The following is an 11308-nucleotide window of genomic DNA, read 5'->3' as shown; positions in this document are numbered from 1 at the left end:
ATTACGCACATCACCAGAATAAAACTTACTTCTGTAGTAGACCACATCATCTCCGAGCAAAGTATTGTCGAAAAATGAAGAAACTGACGGAAGATCTTCTTTCGTAACCGAACACGATCGGGTACCGTAACAAAGTGCTGCTTCGAAAATGCAACATTTTCAAAGTAAATACTTGTTTCTAATGTAACCAAACTAACTCAGCACGTTGTACACCTTTACCAACAAGCTCATGATACTACGGTGTTAATTCCAGAACAGGTTTCGAATGAAGAAGGAATTCCCAGTGCTCTTCAACGCTCTACATCACGTCTTTTTTATTTGTAAACAAGTTTTCCCCATCGGCTAGTCATAATATCACTTCAACGCTTACCTCGTCATCATCTAATCGTTATTTGATCCCACATATTCTCGGTCTCACAGCTAGAACGATTTCCATACGATCGATTCGATCCAATCCAAATACCACGGGATGCGGGTGTAGACACCGGGAATGGCCGTACCGCAAACCTTGCCGAACGATGTGATGGCCACCAGATGGAAAATGCAACTTTCGCTGGTGTCACGTACCTGCAGCGCGCCACCGGAATCGCCCTGGCAGGTGTCACGCCCGCCAGCCGCGAACCCAGCACAGAGTTGACTCCCGACGATGCCCCGCGATAAAGTCGACTGACCGGCGAGGTCCCGATACAGCTGCTGGCACTGGCCGTTGCTGTACTGGTCGAGCATCACCTTCATCAGACGATTGATGTTGGCGCCGACTGATGGGAAAAGGAAACTCGGTTTTAGTACGTATTTAAAATATAATACCAAATTTGATAGGAATAACAATGTCTTTCTTTTTTAGGAATTGCTCCATAGCAGGGCATTTTGCATTGTGCATTAGGATGCTAACCTTCTCGCGACTTTCAGTTATAAGGAGTCACGCAATGAGCTCAAAGAAACGCATCAACATGTAATAAATATAAATTCATGTCACATCATATCATCATAATAAATAGCTAAATAGGATTTAAACTAAGTAACAGTGGGTCATCACCCAGACCCAATTGTTGTGGTTTAGATCCATTGTTAAAGTTTAACCAAGTATAAATTGATTTTATTAAGCTGAAAATAAGCACAACCTATACCATGGTATCGAAACACAGACTTGGTTATTTTTCGAAATAATACAATGAAGTCAATACTCACAACTCTCAGCCGCACCATACCCGATCGCAATTAGCTTCGATTCCGGCACTTCCGTCGACTGATACAAACAAGCCGGTCGAATTTCCGGACTCAACCGTACCGTGCCCGCCAGCTTGATGAGAGCAATGTCGTTATACTTATCCCGTACCGTATAATCCGGATGCTTGATGAACATTTCGATAGCGTAATCCTCCGGAGGAACCCCATCGCTAACAACGCCGTTCAACTGCAAACTACCCAACCGAACCAGAAAAGCGTCCCGAGTTCGACAATGAGCCGCCGTCAGTACGAAGTTTTCGCTAATAAGCGATCCTCCACAGTGGAAATCGATGCCGTCAGCTGAGTTATGTCTGCGATAACCAATCGCTGCCATGTGCGGAAATTCGCCCGGCTTAGCCGCTAGTCCTCCCACGATCAGCTTGTTGTCTTCGGTGCACGGTCTACCTCGCTTCTGAATCAATTCAGTGTCCGGTTTGAGCCAGCTCAGAATCTGAGTTGGTGTAGCTAATCGCGTGTATTCCTTGCATTCTGAAATAGATTAGCTTATGAAAATTTATGAAAGTTTAATTTCGTTTGTGTACTTTTAGCACTAATCCTTAGATCCGCTTCTTGTTTCTCCATCTTGTCCAAATGGTCCAGATAGTCGGACGGGCAGCACACCACGGCTTCTTGTGGATTGTAGGTACAAATGGTTATGCGGGCTCCCAATGATTCCAGCACCCGGCGGCAGTTACTGTAGCCAAGGCAAACGCCCGGGCCCTTCTGGAAGGAACAGGAATCACCCTCTGCGTAAACGAAAAGAGTATACTAATATGATCTTTATCGAATAGGTAAAAGGATCTTAATTCGGTTCAATGTCAATTTTGGTTTGACGACCTAATAAGAAGCTAAGGGTATGAATACATCGACTAGTTTTTCACTGTTTTCTAAAATAATAACTAACAAGAAAACACTCAACAAACATACAGCTCTAAAATGTTACTAAAGCTTGGAATCGGGAGGGGTATGAGTCAACAGATATCGGAACAATTAGGCGGTGATTTGGCGAAAACTTTCGATGCCGCCCGCTATATTATAACAATAATTTGCTTCCGGGAAGATTTTAGATCCTGCCGAAAGAAAGCAACCAAACCAGCCCCATAAATAGAACAATGTGGCCTAAATCCGTGATGAAATCGGATTTGTACAAGAAGAAGTGCTGCCACTACAGTAAGGATATACAGCAATAATAGTATGAAGTGAACGGGATGCAGTTTGTATAGAAAGACCCCAACCCGCCCAATCGTCTCCAGTTCAGGTCAGTTTAGAAACATTTTTTTTGCAACGAACGAGGCACGAAGTAAACGATGCCGAACTTGCATTTAAAACACGGGAGTAGCGTTTATTTGGGACCCGGACTAGACGAACCTAAATTTGAAAAAGTTATGTATGAGACACTCATAGAACTTATAATTATCTTTAAAATAGTTGAAATTAGTCTTGCTCTATCTGTTGTATTTACGGTGCATTCCCGGTTTACATTAAGTGCTACGCAAAATGAACTCTTTGTGCACCATCGGATGTGAACCGAAAGTGCACCGTAAGCACCTAAGATAGAGCAATTTCAGCAATTTTATAGATAACTAGATATAGATTATAGATATAGATAGACCCGACAAACTACGTATTGCCACAAATTGAACTGTGTTGCACATAATTCCTGAATCTCGGATGACCTTTCATATCGAGTTTTGCAAGTTTCTGAGGAGTTCATGGGTGTTTATACAATATTTTCCACACACTAAAATAGAAAACAACTCCCCCCATTGCTTAGCCTGATAAAATAAAGCGGATAGCATTTAAATATTCGCCATAATTACAAACCATTTCGCCGAATACCATTTTGCGGAACACCAATTCTCGGTTGACCATAACGCGGAATAAAAAGTTTAGCAGAATACCATTTCGCGAAAAACCTTACGCGGGATGTACCATTTCACGGAAAATCTTTTCCTAGAAAGTACCATTTCGCAGGGGTAACCCAACTGAAGGAAAGTAATAGAGGTCAGTAGATCTAGAAAAATAAATAAACCTAGATAGAGGTGATCTCTATGGGGGGCTGCCACCCTCTTCTGCACGTTTGGATTGGATTGGAAATCCTCGCGTCGTGGTAGGTTTGAAGAGACGTCATAAAAGTTTTACACCCCTATTCTGTACAGATCTTTATTGCATTCGACTTGTTTTGCCCATTTGATTTTGCTGCCCGAATAAAGAATACCATGCACTTCCGTTCGAAAAACTAATCCTAACTAAACTAATTTGAAATCGAATACTGCCGGCACGAGTTATTCCTTAATCGAATAGTTCAAAGAGGATAAAAAAAAGCGAATAATACCCATTAATCGTTCATAATCGTCCGATTAATCGAATTTTTAAGCAAAATATTCGAATATTTCTAGTCGAATGTCGAATACTACTAGCACGAATACTGAACTAATCGATTAGTGCGTACAACGTTTACCGATTAATCGGTAATCGAATAATTGAAAATTTCGGACATCACTGTTTACGACGATTAAACCTAGACCAATTTGATGTCTCTGCTTTGGGAGCACGCTAGAAAAAATTCAATGTCCCCTCGTCCCAACATCATTTCTTTCGACCGCGATTAAGCCTAGCCCCATTTAATGTCTGTGTTAGGAAAGTGTGCCCTAAAAAAGTGACAAACCTCTTCATTTCAACAGACCCCTTATTGTACGCCCGTGATTAAACCTATGCAAATTTGATGTGTGTGTTAGGAAAGTGCGCCAGAAAAAGTGATACGTTTTTCAACTTCTAGAAGACTTTGGGATCTTTTTTGCACTTACTCCTGGTGAAATTTCCTAACAAAAACCAGTATTTTTTGTTATTTTTGACGATTCTTGGCAAGAGTCAAAATCATTATGTGGGGCAAAACGCCAAAGCCCGTGAGCAAAACGCACCAAGCTTGCCCATCTAGACGTTAAATGCAACCAGCAAATTTACATATAATCACGTGTTGTACAAACTCCTAAAACTAGGCTGCCGAAATGGCGGAAGCGTTCGTTATAGAGTTTGTTACATACGTTACATCTCAACATAATTGGCAATAAAATTTAATCATCTACTTTTCTCCAACTGATGTGTGATGAAATATTGTAAGTTAAACAATGTACAATTAGGTTTAAGGCAAATTCTAAGTCCTATACAATACATAATATTGCAACATTTTTAATAAATAATCCGAAACAAAAGATGTACTGCAAATTAAAAAAATTTTAAAACTGTTCGATCCCGCTGTGGTGCACTCTACCCCTGTTTTGTATTTTGAAGTTTTTTGCAATTTATGTGAAAAACATGCCTAGTTAATGCCCTTTTTGTGATGAATCATTGAGTATGACAGTATATCAATTAGATAGACCGTGTTTATTATGAAATTTGCATACCGACTAGTGGTAAAAGCTTAAGAGAAAACCGTGATTTCTTACATGTGGAATGAGATCGCGAATAATCGCTTAATTTTATTGAATGTGGCAAATGTTTGCGGCTTTTACAGGCTACACAATTATGAACTAGCTTGTTTTACACCAAAATAAAATGCGCATTCATAATTTTACCAAATAGATTCCGTGTTTTTAAACAATTAATAGCATGGGCCATTCTTCTGTATACCTGAAGGTTCTGAAGGATGTTGTTGTCCCGTGGATGAAGAAGTTTGCTGCTGGCCGTCATTTCATCTTCCAACAAGACGGAGCACTTGCTCATAATGTCAACAAAACACAAATATGGCTTGCTGAAAATGCTCCGGAGTTTTGGGAGATGGAAATTTGGCCACCTAGCAATCCGGATATCAATCCTTTGGATTATTTAGTGTGTGGCGTTGTCGAGCGGAATACCAATAGGACGCCTCACACGACGCTTAGGTCGCTCAAAGCTAAGATCACTGAGGTATTGACATCTATGGATCGAAATATGATAAAACGTGCATGCGGCAGTTTCCGGAAGCATCTATCAACAGTCATTCAAAAGGAAGGCGATCTTTTTTTTTTGAATGAAATAATTTACAATTCCCATATGTTACGAAATAAAATAAACCACAAAACATTCCTTGCATATATGACTAACTGGTGTTAATTTTCTAAAACATGTCATTTACTGCAAAAATTCGTCACGCACCCTGTATGCATGCGCAAGGTTACCATTTCTTTAGAAGAGTAGAGTAGTGAAAAGAGAACGTATTGTGTTGTGAGAGGGACAATTTATTGTATTGTAATAAATGCTCTGAAATATTCCTATAAATTTGATACAAGAAGAAAAGTTTAAATTTCCCAAATGCCCGTGCTCTGTTTATCCGTTTCTTAGAGTTTGTAGTTCCACTAAGAGTTTCATGAGATCACAATCACATTTCTTCTGGTGATTGGCGATAATATCGCATTTTGAAAAGCTGTGTGTGACTTGTAGCACTAGTCAACCGCAGGTTACCGGTTGAAAAGGAATGTTAACTAGTTTAATGATCTTGTTCAAAACATAAAGCATTTGTCATTGGGCGCAAAATTTAAGAGTCAAGCAAAATGCTGCGACAAGGCGTCCATCAGCGTTCTTCTAACATTTTTTCTATGGGTTTACTGTCAAATTGATGCTGACTTGCTGACAGATGCGATGACGCAGCATACTGTTTGACCCTTTACGGTTGAACCGAAAATAGAAATAAATAATCTAGTTTATCATTTACCACTGGTTCACATTCGTCAATTTCCAGGAAAATAGTTGATATACAGTACCATATGGCACAATGAATTTTATTGTAACAGGTTGATTTGAAACATAATTGCCTTCCAACTAACATACAAACAACCAGTGATGCCAGATCTCCGGATTTAGGAATTTTCTACGGACCTACGGATCAAGTGCTCATATCTACGGATTTTCATAAACTTTGCGGAAAAGATTGAAAGTTTCATTTAGTGACAAAAAGTACATGTACGCTACATGCAATGAATAATATCCCGAAAAGCATAACTTTATTCTTTCTGAGGGACAGAAGCAAATAGTATACTTTTCTTTAATGAGAAGTGTATTAAAAATGGAAGATTTGCTTTATTGCTGTTAATAAAAACTAGCCTTTTTCGCTTTGACTGCAAATATTAATAGTAATACCGTGTACCCCCGTTGGTATAACCTTCTTTAATCTGAACATTTTTAATCTGTACCCAGGTGGTATGAATGCGTTCACATTAAAAACCGATCAAGCGTCACACACAATTGACGTTAAAGTTGACCGGTAAATTAAAAAAAAGCAAAAAATCTTAATGCGTTTCCTCTTGCTCAGGAGCTTTGGCAATAAAGCTCATATGCAACTTACCTCTCTCCAGCCCTCAAAATAGATCATTTTAGTCGAAACTGCCGAACCAATTTCGTCTTCTACAAACCGAACGTTTAGAATTCGCGCATGTTTGAAATGTTTTCAAAACGTTTGTTTTCGTCAAATCAAAACAACAAGCTCATAGGGTGTGCGTCTTGCGCGTATGTGAAAATGAATAGAGTTACCAAATATTCAGATTAAAAATGAACTCGCCCAATCTGAACGAGCTGTTTTTCATATTAGCGGGGGCTGAGTGTACTGATATTTTCCTGGTTGAAGTGCGGCAAAATGGCTAAATATTTTCATTTTTATTTTTTCCCACATTTTGGCAGCTTTGTAATTTGATTTCTGTAGTGCGATAGAACTTCAAAATCAAGCGAATAAGGTTTAATCAAGTAGATGGAATCCTTGTTCAATATGCATTAATGTTCAATATGCTCTTTTTACGTGACAAATAAATACTTATGGACCTTCAGAAAGCGATGAAAAGATGACTAAAATAAATCGAGAAGACACCGGCAAACGATAGCGGAATGTTGACGAAAATGTGAATAGAAGTCAATGGAACTGTGATAAAAAGATGGCAAAAATACGATAAAACGACGACAAAAAAAACTACAACAAAAAACACAACAGAAAATGGGAAAGAGACATTCAAAAACAAACAGTCAAACAGTCGGTAAAACATACAAAAAAATCTACAAAAAGATGGCGAATATATGTCGTCAAAAAGACGCCGAAATAACTACGAAAAAACAAGAAAAATTTTGTCTTGGCAACAAACAGGACGAGAGATAATAAAAAGATGACAATGAAAACGAAGAAAAGGCGGCAAAAGGTCATAAAACGAAAATACGATGGAAAGATGGCAAAAAAACCATGAAAAGACGATAAAAATATAACAGAGAAATGACAATGAGATGACGAATATGGAGAAAAGGCAATAAAGAGATTACAAAAAGACGGATAAATGGTTCCGAAAAAGCATGACGAACAGACAATGCACTGTCTGCGAACATACGATGAAAGAACGATGAAACTACAAAAAGATATGACGAAAAAGTGAAGACAAGTAGGCGAAAAGTTGAAAGACGACAAAAATACGGCTAAAAGACGCCAAAAACGTCACAAACAGCGACAAAATCGCCAAAAAAGCCATACAAAACCACGAAGACTGTAAATAGATGTTGCCTTTAGCTAAACATATTAGAGAAACAGTTAAAAGTCAGCAAAACAGTGACAGGCTATGGCAAAAAGTCACTAATGGCGATGCCATCAAACCAAAAACGCCACAAAAAGCAATAAAAAATGACAAACAAATCACTGAAAAGAGACAAAAAGGCTATGATAGAATACCAGATGTAAAAATAACGAAAAACGACTAACAAACGTTAAAAGACAACAAAAAAACGAAACTACACGGTGTAGTGCCAGTGGTTAGCATCCACGTCTCTCACGTCGAGGACTCGAGTTCAAATTCCAGTCCCACAGAAACCACGAATGACCCAAGCTGTTAAAGAGACAATAATTACATTAAAACAAACAAAAAACGACAAGAAGATGACAATAATGGCTGAAAAGTTGACGGAGTACACTTAGCAAAACAAAAAAAAACGAAAAATTAAAGACGAAATACAGAATAACCAAACGACGAAAAATGAAAGAATTCGGAAAAATAAAGGCTAAAGGCGAATGACGAAAGTGAAGATTATGCGTGCTTAAATAATATAGATGAAATTTGAAATGTATCATAAACTGATTCGATTCAAAAAAGTATCTATTTGTTTCAAATGCAATCAAGAATACCTAAAAATGTCACTTTTTAGCAAACTTCCATTTAAATCAAACGTTTCATTTAAAATTTGATTTAGTTTTATAAATTATAACCCTTTCCTCGGTGATTAAAACACAGATGGTAAAACTACGGATTTTTCTTCAGCAAAACCGGGCAATACTGCAAACAACGAGTTAAAATTACATCAAGTAGCAAACGTCCTCTGCACCTTAACAGTTGTTTTTGACACTCTGTTTATCAGTTATTTCACACTTTGGCACCAGTACAATCGCAAGTATGTAAACAACTACGTGCAACTAATTGTAAAGCAACAAATTCAATGCCCAAAGCCTATTTTCGGATCAGTAGCTAATTCGTCCTCACTTCAAAAATTGCTGCATCACGTCACATGCATGAATATTCCGTCAATGAGACCTCATATGGGACCTCAATTTTGAACAATTTCTTGCACCGCTTGCAGTATGTTTATAAAAAGGCGAAAGATAGGGTTGGTCGCACACTTTTCTATAAATGTTCACTTTCAGAACATCAATTTGGGCTAGGTTTATCGCAGTCCTAAGAAATCTTGTTGAAATGAGGACACTTATCACTCTTTCTGGCACACTTCTCTGACAAAGATATCAAATTGGTCTAGGATTATAGCGGTCCTAAGAAATTTTGTTAGCACGGGAGCACTTTATCACTTTTTCTTGCGTGCTTCCCAAGCACAAATATCAAATTAGTATAAGTTTAAACGCCGTAATTCGTAAAGAATATTCGACCTGTTGGGACGAGGGGGCTTCATCACCTTTTTTTAAAAAAAATAAAGCAATCAAAATCACAATAAGTTAAGTTTTGTATTTAACTGCCGTCCTTACCTGTGAAGCAAGGCGATCACGAAGAAAATGTATGGGGATGTTTGACCTTGAAACTTTTCGCTAATTTTCAATCATTCATAATTGAATAAGAAAATTATAATGGAAACCACACAATTGCTGCTTCTGTTACGAGTCGATCAGTATTTAAAGCATGAAAATCCATTCATAATTGGCAGAGCTATTAGCGTTCGAAATCTTTCATATTCTCGTGACGGTAACTAGAATCTAAATTATGGGCACTCTGCGGTAAGACGTAATCTTACGTTAAAATGTTCAAAAACTATAAATATTATTACTCTACAGCATTGACCAAGAGTTATTATAAACGTTATCAATAAACGTCATTAAATTAAACTTGGTACTTTAAACTGTTAGACAAATACCGTCAACACGATTTGTTTTAGCGTGGCCGTCAAGCAAACAGAAGCAAACGTCGTTGAGGCAACAACAATGTTGACAATTTACCACTCCTCTCTTTAAATGTAGATTGCACTATGCGTTCCATCAAAGTGTTAATAGGCACCAACTCAACCATCCTATGCATTATTGTGTACACCTACTCATTCTAAAAACTACTGACCTTCTAGAGCACGTGCACCAGAACATAAACAAAACAATGCGATCGCACATGTTACTGGAGACCACATCCTAAGTGCTTTCAGTTGATTTCACACCTTTCACAATTTTACTTGCCCGCAGCGAAACAAATCGCGCACCAGCTCGTTCCACAGTGAGCGAATCACTTCAAAATACTGCCAAATCTTGCTGCGGTTGATCCGGGAATCGGTAGAACATGTGCGAATTTTGTTTCACCAATACTACCATCACGACAGGCAGGTTTTTCGGATGTCACCATTCGTTCGTACCATGATTAGAATCATTCCTTATAGCCTCTACGGCACAACTGAGATTTTGATAATAAATTCTTTCCAGAAACTCAGAGAGTACGAGAGAGACAAACTCTATACCTATAAATTTGAGAAGAATCCACTCGTTTCGACAAAGATGTTTATTACCTGTTAAATCACACTGGATGGTGGCAATCAAACTACGTTAATTTACTTAAACCACTCGAAACTAGTTTGTGATCTATCATCGGAGCTGTCAGTATTCCCACTCTTCCTTACGTTTCCACAGCTCGGGCCAAACGGTTTCGACAATCCATGCCAGATAACGCGATACTCGGGTGTAAATCCCGTACTCAGCGGAACCACAAATTTTCCCGAAAGAAACTACGCCCACCACGTGGTACCGACATTTGCCTTCCTCAAACACCTGCAGCGGACCGCCGGAATCCCCCTGGCAAGCGTCCTGGTTGCCCTCGAATGAACCCGCACAAATCTGATGATCAATCAGCCGACTGCGACCGGGTCCACTGTTCATCTGAGCGCATTTTCTCCTATCCAGTAGAACGTCTAACGAAACTTTATTTAATTCGTTTGAAGTGCTTGAGCCTTAAAAATGCGCACAGTCGTTAGAAAAAGATTAATCTAGTTTTCTTGTTGATTTGCACGTACCAGAAGAAGTTTTACCCCATCCTGTAACTGTGGCACGTCTAATCTGTTCGGTACGTTCGGTCCCTAGACAAGCGGGCCGTACATCAAGCGTTATGTTTACATTACGTTCCAGCCGGAGTAAAGCAATATCGTTGTATTTCGTAACCGGGGAGTAACCTTTGTGTATGATTTGCTCCGCTATCGAATAATCCTGGCAGTCCGGATCATCTAATTCGGAAACCCCTAAGCGAGCAACATCCAATCTTCTAAAATTAAAAAAACCGATGTCGGTGTTATGGATTTGAACAGGATCAATTCACCCAAGTGATAGTTACTCATTAATGCAGTGAGCCGCTGTCAACACAAACCACTCACTGATCAGTGTTCCACCGCAGAGAAACTCGTACCGATTGCGATCACTTCCTCGGAAGACTCGGTAGCCCAAGGCAACCATGTGTGGAAATTCGTGCTTTTCAACCCTCCTGCCTCCGACCACGTATGGATTCTGCAGGGGACACTGAAGACTGTACACCTGCCGAACGGGTGAGTCCAAATCTAGCGTAATAATATCGTGCGAGGTAGAAACCATATTCATGTACTCATTCTGAGGCAT

General features: G+C 39.1%; 2 protein-coding genes across 2 annotated transcripts; both read right to left on the bottom strand.

Annotated features, from left to right (window-relative positions):
• Positions 1-420: 420 nt before the first annotated feature.
• Positions 421-4161, bottom strand: LOC128745561 (serine protease snake-like). Its single transcript, XM_053842635.1, has 4 exons — positions 4149-4161; positions 1770-1973; positions 1189-1716; positions 421-758 (listed from the first exon to the last, which is right to left on the bottom strand). Exons 1-4 carry the CDS (start codon positions 4159-4161, stop codon positions 421-423), a joined length of 1083 nt encoding a protein of 360 aa, XP_053698610.1.
• Positions 4162-10303: 6142 nt separating this feature from the next.
• Positions 10304-11308, bottom strand: LOC128745560 (serine protease snake-like). Its single transcript, XM_053842634.1, has 3 exons — positions 11031-11308; positions 10717-10961; positions 10304-10653 (listed from the first exon to the last, which is right to left on the bottom strand). Exons 1-3 carry the CDS (start codon positions 11306-11308, stop codon positions 10304-10306), a joined length of 873 nt encoding a protein of 290 aa, XP_053698609.1.

Source organism: Sabethes cyaneus, chromosome 1 (assembly GCF_943734655.1).
Source record: "Sabethes cyaneus chromosome 1, idSabCyanKW18_F2, whole genome shotgun sequence".
NCBI classification, from domain to species: domain Eukaryota; kingdom Metazoa; phylum Arthropoda; class Insecta; order Diptera; family Culicidae; genus Sabethes; species Sabethes cyaneus.
The sequence above is the reverse complement of the archived record's forward strand: the minus strand, read 5'-3'. Positions and strand labels throughout refer to the sequence as shown.

Coding starts and splice junctions, on each gene's coding strand:
- LOC128745560 (XM_053842634.1), bottom strand. CDS start 11,308: ATGCCTCAGAATGAGTACATGAATATGGTTTCTACCTCGCACGATATT. Junction 10,962..11,030: donor GCGGCTCACTGCATTAATGA/GTAACTATCACT, acceptor TTTTAATTTTAG/AAGATTGGATGTTGCTCGCT. Junction 10,654..10,716: donor ATGGGGTAAAACTTCTTCTG/GTACGTGCAAAT, acceptor CGCATTTTTAAG/GCTCAAGCACTTCAAACGAA.
- LOC128745561 (XM_053842635.1), bottom strand. Junction 1,717..1,769: donor TCTAAGGATTAGTGCTAAAA/GTACACAAACGA, acceptor AATCTATTTCAG/AATGCAAGGAATACACGCGA. Junction 759..1,188: donor GTATGGTGCGGCTGAGAGTT/GTGAGTATTGAC, acceptor TTTTCCCATCAG/TCGGCGCCAACATCAATCGT.